The sequence below is a fragment of the Hydractinia symbiolongicarpus genome, chromosome 7, assembly GCF_029227915.1.
Source record: "Hydractinia symbiolongicarpus strain clone_291-10 chromosome 7, HSymV2.1, whole genome shotgun sequence".
Lineage (NCBI taxonomy): Eukaryota > Metazoa > Cnidaria > Hydrozoa > Anthoathecata > Hydractiniidae > Hydractinia > Hydractinia symbiolongicarpus.
This window is the reverse complement of record NC_079881.1, coordinates 7,991,298-8,008,224: the sequence shown is the minus strand read 5'-3', so window position 1 is coordinate 8,008,224 and position 16,927 is coordinate 7,991,298. Positions and strand designations below refer to the sequence as shown.

The 16,927-nt window shown below is 33.9% G+C and overlaps 4 protein-coding genes across 5 annotated transcripts; 1 reads left to right on the top strand and 3 right to left on the bottom strand.

The window, feature by feature from the left end:
* Positions 1 to 504: 504 nt before the first annotated feature.
* On the bottom strand, positions 505 to 2,102 carry LOC130649242 (uncharacterized). Its single transcript, XM_057455494.1, has 2 exons — positions 1,421 to 2,102; positions 505 to 791 (listed from the first exon to the last, which is right to left on the bottom strand). Exons 1-2 carry the CDS (start codon positions 1,601 to 1,603, stop codon positions 576 to 578), a joined length of 399 nt encoding a protein of 132 aa, XP_057311477.1. The 5' UTR covers positions 1,604 to 2,102; the 3' UTR covers positions 505 to 575.
* Positions 1,829 to 4,277, bottom strand: LOC130648462 (UNC93-like protein). The gene is made up of 6 exons (XM_057454514.1): positions 4,165 to 4,277; positions 3,978 to 4,055; positions 3,788 to 3,875; positions 3,612 to 3,676; positions 2,582 to 2,928; positions 1,829 to 2,133 (listed from the first exon to the last, which is right to left on the bottom strand). Exons 1-6 carry the CDS (start codon positions 4,275 to 4,277, stop codon positions 1,829 to 1,831), a joined length of 996 nt encoding a protein of 331 aa, XP_057310497.1.
* Positions 2,861 to 8,619, bottom strand: LOC130649241 (protein unc-93 homolog A-like). Of its 2 annotated transcripts, XM_057455493.1 has the most exons (6): positions 8,246 to 8,619; positions 6,861 to 7,052; positions 6,430 to 6,749; positions 5,925 to 6,186; positions 4,640 to 4,886; positions 2,861 to 2,936 (listed from the first exon to the last, which is right to left on the bottom strand). In XM_057455493.1, exons 1-5 carry the CDS (start codon positions 8,580 to 8,582, stop codon positions 4,657 to 4,659), a joined length of 1,341 nt encoding a protein of 446 aa, XP_057311476.1. In that variant the 5' UTR covers positions 8,583 to 8,619; the 3' UTR covers positions 2,861 to 2,936; positions 4,640 to 4,656. The 2 variants fall into 2 exon arrangements, with proteins under 2 accessions (XP_057311476.1, XP_057311475.1); XM_057455492.1 differs by lacking the exon at positions 2,861 to 2,936 and having other exon boundaries at positions 4,317 to 4,886.
* Positions 8,620 to 9,968: 1,349 nt separating this feature from the next.
* Positions 9,969 to 11,046, top strand: LOC130649073 (guanine nucleotide-binding protein subunit gamma-e-like). The gene is made up of 2 exons (XM_057455273.1): positions 9,969 to 10,165; positions 10,875 to 11,046. Exons 1-2 carry the CDS (start codon positions 10,077 to 10,079, stop codon positions 10,978 to 10,980), a joined length of 195 nt encoding a protein of 64 aa, XP_057311256.1. The 5' UTR covers positions 9,969 to 10,076; the 3' UTR covers positions 10,981 to 11,046.
* Positions 11,047 to 16,927: the final 5,881 nt, after the last annotated feature.

Genomic DNA, 16,927 nt, shown 5'->3' with positions numbered 1-16,927 from the left:
CACTCAAGAAAACAGAGAAGGTTAATGATGGCAAAAAGGTAATCAAGGATTGATGTGATAGGCTTCAAGATTGCTGATCAAGTTGTTTAACTTGTTTTTAATTTGCTAGACTGTTAACAAATTGGTTGCTTATAAAAACGTATATGATCATTATTTAGTGAGGGATCTTTGCTGTTGAAATGTAACGCATGTTATCTAATCGTAAGATCAACAAAATGTTTTAGAACACAAAAAAGCCTATTCTTTTTCATGAACAAAAATATCAAAATTGTCGCTTCTTATGGTCACAACTGCTCTTAATACCTAACGTCGATTTTGTTGATACAGCCCTCTTTCTAGGCGTGAGAGGTGTTAACTTAATGCCGTGCATAGATCTCAATCTAGTAGTTTTAAAGTTTCAAAAATAACAAGAATGTTGTTGGTTGCTGGTAATTAGAAAATATCTGATAAATACTCAGTCATTATCTCTAATACAGCAACCTAACAAGTTAAAAATTCATAAATAATATGCACAGCCATTAACTGTCCCTAGCATCACATCACGAAGTGATCAATTACAATCAATTTTTCTATAGTTATTGAGTTACATTCTTTTTAAATTCACTCCATTCAACTAGACCATATAACATTACACAAATGAGTGATAAACAAAGTAGAATGAAAAGTATGTAATAGATACACAAGTAATCACCATACGCATATCCAACCATATATCCAAGTGACTGAAAAAGAGAGTTCAAGCAGAGAGAATGCAATCTCCTTGTTGGAATAAAACAGGATACCGTAATAGGCTAAAAATAAATGTTTAAAACCAATAAGTACTTGGAACCAATTGCTTTTTTCTATAGATGGAATTTATATAAAATGGTATAACAGACTATGTCAGTTTTGCATAAAAAATAATAACCGAACATCTGTGTCCGCCACACAGCATCACACATTCCCAATATAAATGCAATGAAAAAGAGAAGGAATTGTAGAGAAGACTGTGGCTGCCAAATTTGAAGCCATACAATTACTCCTGAGTACAACACTGAGGCAAATGCCATTACTACGGGTCGGCTCAACCATTTAGCGATAGAACCAACAATGCATGAAGATAAAGTGTTGCTTAATCCAAATGCAATCATAAAAAGTTCAATTTTTGGAATACCAATCGAACATGCCACATATGCCTTAAGTTTAAAGTAATTTATTAGCTCTAAATAATTTTGAAGCGATTATTACTAGGCCTCGTAATCTTATTAGCAACGTGATCCAAATAATAAAAGAACATCGGCTTGCCTTTTGTAGTTTAAGTGATGGTGGTGATGGGGATGGTAAAATGATAATTAGATTATGGTTATAGTTATGGTGACGAGGTGATAACGAAGGTGTGATGATGATGATGATGGTAAGATAATGATGATAAGCTATACACCTCATTAAAATCTGCAAAAACGAACCCACTCTCCAAACCAATAAGTGCTGAGATTGGCGTCAAGAATAAAATTCTCCAGTCTAATAAACTTTGAAATGTTTTACTTAACACATTTTTAACATTTGTTTCCTTGTTGTCTATTTCAATATCATCTAAAAACAGCAACGTCGACACCACGCCCATCGCACCTAACGTCAAAAAAATGATAAGCAGGGTGACAACTCCTGAGTGCTCTGTTTGTTGATTCGCGGTAACACTGTGTGGTGTTGCGCAGTAGGAAGAACCGCACACATAACTTTGATCTTTTGATTGAACGGTCGCTGGAAAAAATGCTCAAATTTCAACTCAGAAATGGAAACGAAGTCAAATAGACATAAATAAAATTCTATATTGAAAAAGTAACGTTTATTAAAATTTGGATAAGTTAAACACCAAGAAATAAATACAACATAATGATAAGAAGGCTTGAAGTATCAAAAGCCTACAGAAGACGTTGTATTTATTTTTAAAAGTAAAGTTGCCTGATTCTGTTTTTAAAAGGAGTGATGAAAATAGATTTCCACTGATTTGCGAAAGTTGAAACATCGTGAGAGAAATTCCAAAAAATTTTGTAGTTAATACACTTGGATTCTCATTGGTAACCGAAGCATAATGCATTGCTATTTTTGTTATATAAGATGCTTTTGCGCTCCACAGAGGAGCTGCAAATGTACCTATAGAGAATAAAAAATTACAAATGTAACTGGCTAAGAGGAGATTATACACTACCTCATAATCTATATGCAACATATGACAGCAGAGGGATTTCAGTGTAGTGAAAGACAACAAAAACGCCAAGCCCTTTTAATAAGTCAGGAGTAAAGCTTTCATAGCTACAAACTTTGCAGAGTTCGAAAAATGTAAAGCTTCATTCAGAAAGTTTATGATTTTAGATATTTTGTAAATCCTGATAAATTCGGGATAAATTTCGATACTTGTAGAAAGCACTTCACAAAAGATACATCCAATACTCGGTATACAATTCTCATTCATATGGAAAACTAAAGGCATCACTCGTGGTAATGTTTGCTACTGTGTTTTGCATTAAAAATTTAAATTTGTAAAAGCTAGTAGTAATTACTTAAACCTTGAATGGTACAATAAAAAAAATTCATATCCTGCCTAAAATAACCGATGCTGTCATAAAGATCCACCACGTTGGATAAAAATGTGCAACAGTATACGGAATAAAGCCAAGTGAACTCAAGGCTATAGTGTACTTACACCCCAAGTTTTTGATTAATAAAGGAGGTAGAAAAAAACAGGATAACATTAACGAAGCATGGATAACTGAGAGTGACGCCAAACCAATCTTTTTATCCTTGTGTATAGTACTTTGAAGGTTTTGCAGAAATGTATATGCTGTAAAGTTGCAGAAAAAAGCAAAACCAATTATGAAGAGGTTTAAGTTGAGTTTTTTATTAATGCAACCTTCTCCATTGACGACATGATCAAGAAATGAAGCAATTCTTTAAAACTAAAATAAAAATAGTAGTTATTGCGAATGTTTTCGTTACGGACCAACAAAAAGATGAATATGTTTCTAAAGAACTAGTGCAATACTGCGTTTTTCACATAAACTGGCCATAAATTATTGTAATTTAATATCCATGGCAAATAATTGTTTTGAATTGATTAAGTCTGCTTCTTTTCACAACAAGGTAATAAGTAAAAGTTATCGCACAGTGCCGAGAAAAATATCGGAAATACTTTTTTACTTTTTTTATGTTCTCGTTTACATATGTAATGAGCCTTTAGGCGAGTGAAGTATACAAGAACTAAAAAATGAAAAAAATATGACGACATATTTCGAGAACAAGTGCGATTACTAGTTAATCATATAAACCGAGCATAGATTGCTGTAATTTGATGCACTCATAACATATTTAAGGTAATTCAATAGAAATTAGTTGAAGTGAAGTTAAACAATCGAATTAAACACTAAACTCCTCGGGAAATAATTTTCTGGTGTAGAACTTGTGACATTTCCTGATCAGGCAATTTTTATCGCTTTTCTAAAGTTTGTTTTGATTGAACTCAAAAATTAATGCAATTAGATATAATATTTAAAGATTTGCAGTATGTACATGTTGACGATTGTGCGAGAACTGCTCGTCAGAATTTAAAACGACAGACAGACTGTGTGTCAAACTTTGTGACTCTATATTTACACGTTTTAATAGGGTCAACACGGACATGCACGACCACAGTACCACCCTGTTGTAATTGAGATTTTGAGGTAGATCAATTTTACAAAAAGGTAAAAGAATTAAACCTCTGGCTTCTTTAAAAGTAATTCGGGGTGGCAGGGTTGTCAATCATGAAGACCAGATCACGTTCTGTCCATATTAAGGAAGTCAAAAGCCATTTCAGTTCATTCCAGTTATAAATAAACGAAACAAGGTTACACGGAGAACTGAATGATACAATTAGATATTACTGATTAAATTAGTCCCGTCAGAATTTACCAGTAAACCCTTACAAGAAAACTTAATTCGAGAAATTATGCAAATCAAACAGATTCTTGGGTCTCCGGTCGTATTTTTCTTCATGTAATTCAATATTGTAAGGTTGAATTTTTTTCTTAATACGAATCCTGAGATAAAATTGCTTTTACGCACTTAAAAGAAGATTCGACAGAAACAAAGTAACCTTCTCTTACTGACTTTTTTAAAAACTTGAAATCCCTAGATGAATCGAACTACACGAGTTCAACTGTATCTTTTTGTGAAACAGCATCAATAAATAAATATTCTTTTAGAGGTGGGTAACTAGTCCTATTATTGCAAAACGGACGGGATTGTAGCGTCCTAAACATGTTCAAATACAGGTGAAGGATGTGACGCAGAATGTTGAGAAAAAAACAATACGTTTAAGACATTTCTAATTTATTGCACAAATTTTCGGTGGCTTTCGCACACCGTGTTCACGAGGGTTTTTTATTAAAAAAAGAAATACAAATGAATTTATATAAAATGAAAAAATAATGAACAATATAAACAATTTCATGGTAGAATAGTTCCAAAGGCAATGATGTAATAGTTCTATTGAGATGAGGTTTAACTTGGTTAATAAGTAGGTTCTCTTTCAAAGTTAACTTAAAATTCTGTCACTGCATAACACACAGAATGGAAAAACGATGGAGCATAATCCCAATTATAACTATACTCATTTTCTTACCTGCAGTAAGTGAATATTTATAATAGGAAATCTCTTTCAGGAGCTGCAACCTTTTTTCTGTCAGTAAATTCCACCACACCATATAAAATTACACTGATAATCAGTACGCAAACCAAGATGTAAAGTTTGTGTGAGACACATAAGTAATCACCATATGCAAATGCAACCGTGTTACCAAAGGATCGAAATAACTGATTTATAGAGAATGCAATCTCCTTGTTTGAATGAAAGAGGATACCGAAATAGGCTAAAAGAACAAAATAAAAACAATAAAAAATCCAGATAGCTGTTACCAAACAAACTTTCTTTTGTGAAGTAAATATTCTCTGTTAGTTTATCAACTACTATTTAATATAAAAGTTGGAAAACTAAGTAATACTGGTCTTGGAGTTAAAAGTTCAAAGTTGATATTTTTTAGTAAGGAGCGATTATATTTACACACTAATGAAGGGCATACATAGGACTGACTTTTCAATACGATTTTGTCAACCGTGGGAGTCACGTCGGGTTTCCCCTTTTTTAAAAAACCGTTAAGCTTGACCAAATAATGTTGAAAGAATTGATCATGTTCAGAAACGTTATGGACTCCAGCAGTCTCATTTAAGTTTCGCTTCATTCTAGGTTTTAAATATGTATATGATGGTAGAAATACAAGTATATGATGGTAGAAATACAAAAAAATTGTTTCTTGAAAAGTTCATGTTATTGTCTTTAGCTGCGTATAAACGCTTTCATCATTTTTTTTATTAGAGCCTCGTGACTTAGAAAAGTGACACTTTGAGCCTCTTTAAATCTTTAAATTGAAAAAAAAATTAATTAATAAATTAATAAATACTTCAATAAAAACTGTAAATGGTCACAATGAGTTTATGTTCTTCAATGCTTAGCTATGCTATGCTTAGCTAAACAATAAAAAAATTGCTTCTATAAGTGTGACGCGATGTTAATTGTTTATTCCAAACCAAATAGCGCGCCGTATTTCAAATTTCGAATAATTATGCGCGAGAACTGACAAAGAAAGATCACATAAGAGTCAAACCTAGTTTATATAAAAGATATATAAAAGACTAGTCGGTGGCCCGTGGAAAATCCACGGCTTCGCCCGTTCTTTTTATACATTGCGTGCCTCTCACTACTTGCGGTACCATTTTGCGTGACTGACAGACAGACATGTACGGGTGTTATAATATAAATGTTTCTCTTTCTTTACTTCTATCCTCCTAATTTTAATTGATTTAGACTGACGTAAAATAATTTATGTTCGTTTCTTATTGGAGAGACTTACCATAAGTTTGTGTCTGCCATACTGCGTCGATAATTCCAAGTGCACAGGCAGTAAGGAAGAACACATGTGAAAAAACGGGTTCCCAATGATGAAGCCATGCAATGATTCCAACGTTGAAGACCGTCGCACCACATATCACTGCAGGTCGGCCGACTAACTTTGTCACAGCTCCCACAACATATGATGACGCTGCGTTGCTTGCACCATAGGTGATCATCATCAATCCAACCTTTTGTATACCAATCGAACAGGTAACATATGCCTAAAATTGTTAAATAAAGCTCAAACTTGCTGCTAGTGGCTATTCCAGTAATCCAGCCCATTGTAGATGATCAGTAAAGGGCAGAGCAGTTTTTTAAAAGATGTACCATTAAAAATTGAGCAATTCTTGGTCTGTATATATAAAATACACACGAAACAATACCAATTAATATCTAATTCCATTCTCAAATATCTATAAATATCTTTAAGAGTAAATCAATTTAATATTTTTTCTTAAAAATACCTCGGTAAAATCAGCTGAAACGAATCCACTGGCCATGCCGGTATATGCTGAAACAGGCATTAGAAACACCATCCTCCAGTCTCTCAAACTTTGAAATGCTTTTTTAATTATATTCTTAGAATTTGTTTCCTTATTTTTCATTTCAATATTATTTAAGAACAGCAACACGGACAGTAATGCGGTTCCACCAAATGCTATATAAATTGCGATGAGCGTAACAACGGTGGAGTGTTCTGTTTGCTGATTGGTTGAAACAATCGGTGTAGATGGGCAGTATGCAGAACCACATAGAGAACTTTCGTTTGTTGAATTGGATGTATCTACAAAAGGTAACCTGTTGTATAAAATTTTTTTTAACTCAATCTAAAAAATACCAAAAAAAACCAAAAAAAAACACGCCCATAATAAAGTGCTAAAACAGATCAACTTACCAAACGTTTCCTTTAAGATTAACGATGATAATGAATTCCCACTGACTTGAGAAAGTTGAAACGTCATAAAAAATATGCTAAAAAAACTTGTGATGACAGCGTCTTTATTTTTCTTGCCAGATGATGCATGATGCAATGCCATGGTTGTTAAATAGGATGCTTTGGCATTCCATAAAGGTGCTGCACATATACCTAAAATAAGATAAGGTATAAAGTACTGTACTACTTCAAATTCAGTCCTCTCGTCGTTCATGCATCAGAACTGGCAAAAAAAATTAAACAAAAAAAATAATTTGTTTTATTATCTATGTACTAATAGCCGTTGTCATGGTTTAGTCAGACTCCAGAACCCAGAACCGGTTCACGATAAACCACGCACAAAATTGTCAAGTTACAAATGACAAAAGCAAAAAATTTTTATCAACTTTGCTGCAACGGGAAAATTCCCGTAAATTCTCCACGGGCGAACGATTAGTATAGTTATTATTACCCGTATTCTGTGTGTCAATTTGTCAGTAAAATGGTACCAGAGCAACGATAATAACACAAAATGGTACCAGAGCAGCGGTTGCTTCTCTGATCTTACCGCAAAGTCATTAAAATGCTGAGGTTTGATTTTATAAAAATCCCTAAAATTCAGCTGCGGCATTTTGAATTTAACACGTTATCCGTTTTTGGCTTTAACTTGGATTTTCGAAAACTGTAATGACGGGTTTTTTCCTATGTCTTTTATTTAAACCGAAGTTGTAACAAAGGGTATTCCGCCTTAGGGCGCATTGATGTAAACACTCACACAAGAATCTGCGGCGTGGACCTGCACTAAGCGTTCTTCCTGGTGTACAATTAATTTCTAAACTTTCACTGTCACTTATTCCGCAGAATTTTGTTATGATGGGTTAATGAGGAAGTTAATTTATAAAGAATTTATTACACCCAGTATGCTGTATCAACGTGGGAGCTTCACTGGATTTGCCTTATATGTATACCTTTACTAGAAGTCCCCAGATGTACAACATTGTCTACCAACACTTGACCAGGTGTTCAATAGGCGGGTCTCTTGGTTAGTCTATATTAAATTGCTTGGTGTCTGTTAGACACAAATGGTAGCTGCAGGTAGCGACGGGTGAAGTGTCGTGGATTTTTTTGACAGATACTAGCTTATGACTAGAACTAAAATTTAGTCAGAAATAAAAATTAACGTCTATTAATTTTCTCAACTGTGCGCACCAGGTATCCTTGCTGGTTAAATATAAGTATTAACGTAAACAAAAGCACTGAAGAAATAAATAAATAAATAATATAAATAAAAAATAAAATAAACACATCTAAGCCAAAATGTAAACATGTAAAATGTGTTGTTTCAAGTAAAAAATACTTTCGCTTACCAATAATCACTGATGCTGTCATAAACAGCCACCATGTTGGATACAAATGTGCTACAGTGTAAAATATGTAACCACTTATGCTACATACAATAGTGTATTTGTATCCCCATTTATTGATAAAGACAGGGGGTATAAACAAACACGATATGACAATTGAAGCATAGATGACTGACAGTGAAGCTAAACCGATGTTTTTATCTTCATGTATGCTACTTTGAAGGTTGTTGAGGGCATTAAACGCTGTAAAGTTGCAAAAAAATGCAAAACCAAGTATAAAGAGATTCTTATACGTTGATTTTACCAAAGGTAGAGATGTTGTACTGTCTTCAGGAGACATGATGTTTACTCGTAATTGTAACTTGTTTAAAATTAAAATTTGGAAACCAAAAAATATTTAAAAGTATGGAAATCTCTACTGAATATTTTAATGACACGAAATCATTAGAAAAATAAGGGTGATAATTAGTATTATATATTCACAATTTACATCTCTTTAAAAATTTGTCTATTATTTTTTTACATTGATAGGTGTCTCGTGTGGCTAAGTAGCTCTGATTTCTGTGGCTAGTTGTGACAGAATTCGTTATGCTTTAATAAAAACGTATTGTTGAAGTAATATGGTGTCTAATTATCCGATTGATACAAAAGAAAACGGTTATTATAAAAAACTTGATGATTTTATTGGTTTGTGGCTTATTAAAATTGCGTCTACACTGGCATAGGCTGAACAGTATGGTTAATAATTTATATTTCGTTGTCTTAGGTTAAAAACAATACACTTAATCATAGTATCTTGTTTTTCATACGCGCGCATCATATAACATTACGTAATGCTATCCTAAAAAGATGCGTGCGCAAAAATGGAGGTAACGAAAACATTAGTGTTGTAAAATGGCTAGCACAGCGAAAAAAAAGAAAGAGATCGCCTAATTGCTGTGTTATAGGATACACAAACAGCCAATACTCCTTGAAAAAATAAAAAGAGACGGAATGTTCGATTCCCGAGTGTTTATGTACTTTGCAGAAGTACGAATGATGTCGTACTTCTGCAAAGTACCGTTCGCTAAAGGCACATGTTAATAATTTGAAATAATTTGAATTTATAGTCAAAAGATCGCTTTCTCAAAGCATAGATTAGATGTCTACTTTGCTTAATTTGTTTCTGAAAATTACTTTGTAAACAAGCATAAAAGTGACAACAAATGCTGTGACCGGGGAGTTACGCGAAATAAGCCAAGCTTTGAATGCATGTTTTATTTGTGTGAATGTTAAAATAAAATTGTGCTAGTAAAGCATTGTTAAAACATATAGTGAATAAATGTTAAAACCTAAATTTCTATTGTGGATTTTGTTTGTTTTGACCGTTTTCCTCCATGTCCGCTTAGTTTACCTTTTTACCTCCAAATGTGTGTGCATTAGGCATTACGTGATCACTAAGGTGCGCGCGCAAGTAAATATTGGGAATGTGATTCCATGTATTGTCGAAAAGACTATAAAACTTTCAGTAGTAAAAGTAGTGTTTTTATTTTACAATATAAAATTCTCTACGAAGGAGCGCTTGCGAGCAAATTCGCAGGTGCCTCGATTATCTGAAAACACATTTTTACTTTTTGTTCATGTTTATTAAAATTTAATTTTGAACACAAAAGGCTCATTGTTAAGACGTATTATTACGCGGAGTGCGGTATTGTTTTGAAAATAGTAGACAGCTGCCACCATATTTGTTGTATGGAGCAGATTTGAAATGAAAAATAAAATCACAAATCGCTTGCAATATTCGTGCTGTAGTAGTTAAAGCTATAACAGAAAAACAAATAATTCGGATTCAGAAATGGAGAAATCGTTGCAACTACAGAACGTGGAAAGTTTACGTGTCCAACTAAGCATGGAGAGAATACCGGTATCGAAAGCCGCTAACGAGTAAGTGTTTTATGCTGTGTGCGTGTTCTTCAAAAAAAAAAACCATTTCAAAAGAACGCAACTACGTGTTTTTTTTAAAAAGATGGGTTTGATCGCTCTCCTGCGTGGCGTGGCCGACCTTACTACGAAACAAGACGTTAAATAACACATGCATATCGACATTGTAAGAATATGTTACAACAAAAGTTCCGGAATCGTCCCAGCGCTCTTTTAGTCAGAATATCATGGATAGCCATGTAAAATATGCACATCTATCTCTCTATGGACGTAGAAGATTCCTGAAGACGATGTTGACGAAGTTTCAAATCTTTTCGCAAGGATTCTTTCTGTAAACAACTGCACGCTTTTTTTATAAGAATATACGAATATCAGGCTGGGATTTCATTTTAAAAACAATAGGTCGTTTGTATTGAACAATAGGGCTATTGTTTAGAACATTAAAGAAATAAGAATAACTAGTCGTTAGCCCGTGGAAAAATCCACAGCTTCGCCCGTCCTTTTTATACCGCATTGCGTGCATTTTGCGTGACAGACAGAAAGACGTATACGGGTATTATAACATAGATGACCAGCTTAGTTGGAGTTCTGTAAATACTTTTTAAAAAGCACGCATGGTGATGAATATGTTCCGGCTCCTGTTAAAGTACCCCAAGAAAGTTTTGTTCTAATCATTACTTTTAGTATTAATATTTTCTGTTATAATTTCTAGATTAAAAGAGTATTGTTTACAAAATGAACCAAACGATCCATTGGTAAATCCCGGAGCACGAAAAGCAAATCCTTGGGCCGAAAAATCAAAGTGTAATGTTCTGTGAAAATAATTAATTTGGAATACTGCTGATACGTATTATTTGATTTGTAAATATATATTCGAATTATTATATTTTTGTGTTCTTTATCTTCGCACAGTGTTAATCTCGATCATTCTTTGCTCTCGTTTATTTATTATATTTTGTTTTTTCTTTTAATTATGTATTATGTGCTTCTTTATTTCCCCACGATGAGAGCATGTGAGCAACTTCATTAAAAAAGCAACATATGTAAAGGTAATAAACAGTGTTTTTTTTTTAACGCCTGTCCCCACGAAATCAAAAACAAAAATTAAAAGAATTAGAACTTGAAGAAGGCTATTCAGTTTTTATGACTACAAATCAACTCTTTCCAATTAATCTGTCTCCATTTTATAATCAAAGTCGCCGTCTTTTATTTGCTTATCAACCTAGTTCTGACAGGATGAATCCGCAATTCACGTCAAAGTATCATAAGCTTAAAAAGAGCCCCGGGGACGAGGTTTATCTCTTAGCTTACTGTAGCATCTTGAACACCCTCTAAGTCGAACTTCTTTATGTTTCAAACATGCAACCTCCCCCCCCCCTGCGATAGAGAGATAAAGTTACCTAGTTTCAAAATACTCATGCGATTTTAGTTTTGACTTGAACACAAAAACCAAAAAAAGTGCTCACGCAGACGGGGTCTTTTTTTAGAGATGAGTTTGAGGATGACAGATTATTGCCAGGCAGGAAAAGGGATTACTAAAAGGTGACTTCATGGATTGAAAATCTGCGTTGTGTTTCGCATAATACATTTTTATAGGTTCAGTGATACATATTTACTCTTAACTTTGCATGACCATTTTGATTTTTCGGAGAGCAACAGCATCAGGTCTGTAACGATGTGTGTTTTCACTCCTTCTGTAGCTGGAGAGCTTGTAAATAGTCATCCTCATCCCCAGGGTTTTTTGTCTTTTTGATATAAGAGAAGACGTCTCTTTATATCAAAAAGGCGAAAAACCTGGGGTCGAGGGTATGTAAATAGTGTAAGCTTTTGTTTAAAACAGTTTAGAAATGCGTAATGATGTTACAAATAAAAGTTCTATATTCAAATAAAATAAAAACCTCTTTGAATCAACGATCCTAGGGACGTTGATTAAGGGACGGGGAGTTTTAAAAAAAGACAAAGAGCCCAGGGGTCCAGGTTAACTTTGAATGTTCCGAGTAAAATCAAAGTGTTAGCATCTAGTCCAGGTCAAGAGTCAAGGTCCTTTTAATTATTTTCAAAATATCAGGATTATTACGATGTATTAAAGAGACAACAAAATGCTTGGAACAAGGCAAGAGTCAAGCTCATGTCATCAAACCCTGGGAAGGAAGTTGATAGAGCCTATAAAAGTCCAGTCAGAATGAAAGTGTTTTATCATGAAGAAAAACAAGCAATTCATTGTTTCAGTCAACCTAGTCAAGAGAGTTTTTCTAGACCTATGAGAAACAGCTTCGTCTCGTTAGAATATAAGAGCCCATCTGGCGACGGGGTGTGTTTCAGTACCTTGTAAGGAAATAAGTAAAATAAAAGTGACTAAAAAAGATTGAAAGAGGTAAAAATTTTAATAAATAATAAAACAGAAAACCGCAAGTCGATATAAGAAAATATTTTCATTTTTTTTTGATTTTTAAGTTGCCATGAAAACAGGATTCACTGTGAATTAAAACCCGCAAAATAAATTATAACGAGCTGTTGATCTTCCTGTGGACGAATATAACAAACCGATCGTGCACAGTTGGAGGACGCGCTAAATTATTTATGAAGCTAAGTTGAAGATACCGGAATTTTTAAAAAAACCCTCAGAAAAACTCAAAAAAAAAAATTTTTTACTGAAATTCCACTTGTCTAGAGGCTAGACATGCGTCAGGCTAAAAAATTGTTGGATCAATAAATGCTTATCTTCAGATAACAAGAGTTATTGTTAATACCCGTATTTTGTACAAAATGATGACCGAAACGTTACTTTGCGCGAAATATGCACGAAATAGCGTTGGCCGAGATGAAACCTGATGGCTGGGTTATGCACGGCGGTTGCATTGTTGCATGGGTTAAAGACTAGCTTTTTGTAATTCATAAAAATCATCACTATCAGGTGTTAAAAATGCCGGCACACTAAAATTGAATTCGAAGTTTCATGAAATCCAAATCTGTTCTAAATACTTACTACAAAATTATAAAAGCATAAAACTAGCTACTTTGATAAATGATAATTATTTACAAATTTAGTCAAAAAAAATAAAGGTTTATTGAAGTTAGGAGAGCAGCTGCCATCGGAACTTACAATTCGTCAAATGGCTACCATTTTTAAAAGCAATTAACGCATCACACATCCAGTAAAATTCAGTCAATATAATAGCAAATGGGATATAATAAATATGCGCCGACTCATGTCGCAATAATCAAAGCAGGAAGAGAATATAAATTTCTCAAAACAAGAACTCTGTTGATGTGAGATTATTCTTACGGCTTCTCTTTTGCCTTTTGATTCTTTGTAGGTACAAGAAAAACGTTGGAAATGTGTAATAATGTACTTCAGAAGTATATGATCTAGTATCCCCTTTTTTCAAACAAGTCGGAGAATAGTCTCTACAACTTGTGTTTGGAACGGATTTTTAATTCTCGAATTTGCACGCAGAATTCTCGTCACCTCTTTATCATATTTGCATTGTGACAACGAATAAATATTGATAGGACTTCTAACGTGTAGAATCCTCTTCTCAAGCCAAAGTTTTTAAGGTGATGTAGTGCCACGGTATTTTTTATCTGCAGTAAAACACACTAAAATTAAAAGTCATAAAATTCTTCTAATAAACTAAGTAGTTTATTCGTCAATTAGGTTCTTCTGTTTACTAGGTGGCACAAAATTAAACTGACAATAACGATCTGTTATACCAGGATACTTCACGAAGGACACCGTTTGGTTAATTTCTAACGAGACTACGGCCCCTCTCCGACCACGTGCCTTCGCAACTTCGTAGTTTTTTTGTTCAATTGGTTCAAAGAATAAATCTTCATCATTATCACGCTCCTCCTCACTCACTGATTTCTTCTTCTTTGAGTGTAATCGTTTTATATCGAAGTGAAATGTTTTCCTACTGAATTTATGATTAGAAAATTTACCTTCCGTTGCCGGTATGGGTTCTGATTTTGTCCGGAATAACGACTTTTTATTTCCTGTCAAGGGAAGTTTGGGTAGAAGTCTGTTGCCTGGCGACGACGGTAAAGATCGCGGGGAGATGACGCTTAACTTGATATCGCGTACTACCGATTGATGGACACTGTGCAAAGAGGAATTATTGCTATTTTGAAGAGATAAGTTTTTATTTTGAAAATTTGACATCTCGTTGTCTAATTTCTCTAAAGATTCCCAATTCAGTTTCTGTTTTGTCGCATTGGTACTCTCAGATGAGATGCTACTGTCTGTACTGGAGTACATATGTTTTTGAGAATAATGATTGGCTTCTTGGGGTGATTTGCTACTTTCGTACTGTTCTGCTACTTCAGTCTGTTTATTAGTTTCATTATACCTATATGTTGTTTCAATGTAATTTGGCGATTCTACGCCGATAACAGGCAAAAGTTTCTTCGCTTTGTTTTGTGTTTGCAGTGTTGACGTCGCAAGTACGGAATCGAACGAATTATCGCCATTTTCGTGAACATGAAGCGATATTTCGCTTCCTGTTTGATTTAGCAAACCAGGATTATTTTTAAAAGTCATTGAACTTGATTTTGCGAAAATAGCTTTCTCACCCCTCACCATACCTTTCGACTGTTTCGTATGTTTCAACAGGATTGCAATGTTTCTGTGGTTTTTTTTTAAAGTTTCTTCGTCTGTGTTCGCTGGTGTAACGCGTAGCGTAACAAACTAATCGCTTGAATTAATAATACTTAATGCTTGCTCTTATCACGTAAATAACAAATCTTCACAAACTTACGCGTTAAAAATTCACATTTTCGACAACTTGTCGCTTTACTTTCTCCTCGTATAATTACGAACGTATGAAGTTCTGAAATTGCCGTAAACAAAACTTAAAAACAAGTACTAATCTCAGTTATTTAACAATAAACACGACTTAAAAATGTCTTTCCCCACGTTGTAAATTTTTTTAATATGCGTTGAATTTTTAAATAATACAAATTATTTCTCCTATGTGCTCTGCACATAAGCAAATTGAGCTATTTACTAAAGAGATATCGAACAACTCTTACGGAGAATCAAATTGTATGCATATTTTATGTACTCGATTATGGAGTTTTAATATGTATTTAAAGTTGCGGTGGTGGTAGCTAAGACAAGAATGTGTGCAAAATATATATTTTATCTAGGTTTGTTTATTTTACAATACAAACAAAATGAGAAGAATATTTAAACTTTTGTCTTTTAACCAGTTGTCAATTCGTTTTATATAGACTAAAATCATAGACCAAATATCTAAGATCTCAAAATTTTATTGACTAGACTAGACTGTGTTATAAATCCAACCTTATTTCCAGGGCATATTTGCGTTGCCGTAGTAACGACTCAGGGGTGGTCTCATAGACCCTGGGGACGAAGTTGTTATAAATCACCACCCTTAACAAGTTTAATGCCAAACGTTGTACAAATTCACCTGAATCTGTTTTTTATCAACAATTACGGGTTTCAACTTTTGTTTAGTTGCGGAAAAAAGGCCTGTTAGCGAAAATGAATTCGGTAGAAATTCTATAGAATTACGCGAGCAACCCAATTCTAAATAATTTCATTCTATGAAAATTTCTGACATACATCTACGAAATTACGAAAACGCGATTTTCATGCGCTTTTATGAATCCAGTGTTGCACACTATAGGCTCTATTAACTGACCGCGGGAAGTATAATAAAGGCGCGTCTCGTGTCTTACTCGCAGTATAACCTTATAAGCGTTATGCTTACAAGGCAAACATGTATTAAAACAAAACACGTGGTATGATTAGTTTCGAGAAAATCTGATTACTGGATTCTGTGTATTGGAAAGTTTTTTCGAGTTGGGTGAATGACTTTATCTCCACACTATTCTCGTCACATTAGCAACTCGTGGATCATCCATTAAAAATTAAAGTTCTCACCACTAAATTTTGATACATTATTATTTGTATGATTCATATTGTGAATTATTTACATCATCTTAATAACGTGCGGTTTTATTAGTCCTCTCATTCAGCTACAATCAATAACTTATACGACTTTACTTATGACGTACAATTTCACCAAAAACGTACAATTCCACCAACGACGTACGACTTTACTGATGATGTACGACATCACTGATATAACGTACGACCATATTGATGACGCACAACTAGTTTTTGCACCAACAATTCTGACAATGCTGAACTATTCTCTATATTACAAAAACATTTTCGGATTTTTGCGCAATTAAATTAAAGTTTTGCCCAAAGTTGTAGAATTAAATCAAAGCTGAAATTCAAAAATAATAATTATAATTTGCGAAGATTTTGCGTTGATGATGGGTCTTTGCGAAAATTACATTTACCACACTTCGCACCCAAACAATTACTGACCAGTAAAGTTTTACTGTCCGAAGAAACAAACAGTTCCTGGGTACGAAATTGCTATATGACGCTAAAAGACTTGATTTTAGTTTTACATGTCTACTGACGTAAATTCCTGTTTTCTTTCATTAGAAAATTGATTTTCTTGAAATAATTCAAATATGAATGAAAAATTGAAATTGGAATGCTAATGTTCTTTCTCAATATTTGCTGGGAAATAAAACTGAAACTGGGAAATAAATACTGTTTGCAGCGGCTACTAACAGTATTTATTTCCCAGTTTCGCCTTTATTACACTTGTTCAACGTTAGCAGACATAATACTAAACGGAAAATGCGCGAACTTTGGAGAAACGAACTCTGAGGACGAAAAGGACCCTGCGCAAATTGCATCATTTTTGAAATTAAAAA

What these genes read in the sequence shown, in the direction of transcription:
- LOC130649242 (XM_057455494.1), bottom strand. Translation starts at nt 1,603, where the DNA reads ATGGGCGTGGTGTCGACGTTGCTGTTTTTAGATGATATTGAAATAGAC. An exon ending in TTTTTGCAGATTTTAATGAG is followed by an intron (nt 792 to 1,420) that starts GTGTATAGCTTA and finishes ATTTATTTTTAG; the next exon opens with CCTATTACGGTATCCTGTTT.
- LOC130648462 (XM_057454514.1), bottom strand. Translation starts at nt 4,277, where the DNA reads ATGTTTAGGACGCTACAATCCCGTCCGTTTTGCAATAATAGGACTAGT. An exon ending in AAAGATACAGTTGAACTCGT is followed by an intron (nt 4,056 to 4,164) that starts GTAGTTCGATTC and finishes ATTTTATCTCAG; the next exon opens with GATTCGTATTAAGAAAAAAA. An exon ending in GACAGCATCGGTTATTTTAG is followed by an intron (nt 2,134 to 2,581) that starts GCAGGATATGAA and finishes TATTCTCTATAG; the next exon opens with GTACATTTGCAGCTCCTCTG.
- LOC130649073 (XM_057455273.1), top strand. Translation starts at nt 10,077, where the DNA reads ATGGAGAAATCGTTGCAACTACAGAACGTGGAAAGTTTACGTGTCCAA. An exon ending in GTATCGAAAGCCGCTAACGA is followed by an intron (nt 10,166 to 10,874) that starts GTAAGTGTTTTA and finishes TATAATTTCTAG; the next exon opens with ATTAAAAGAGTATTGTTTAC.
- LOC130649241 (XM_057455493.1), bottom strand. Translation starts at nt 8,582, where the DNA reads ATGTCTCCTGAAGACAGTACAACATCTCTACCTTTGGTAAAATCAACG. An exon ending in GACAGCATCAGTGATTATTG is followed by an intron (nt 7,053 to 8,245) that starts GTAAGCGAAAGT and finishes ATCTTATTTTAG; the next exon opens with GTATATGTGCAGCACCTTTA. An exon ending in TTTCAGCTGATTTTACCGAG is followed by an intron (nt 6,187 to 6,429) that starts GTATTTTTAAGA and finishes TAACAATTTTAG; the next exon opens with GCATATGTTACCTGTTCGAT.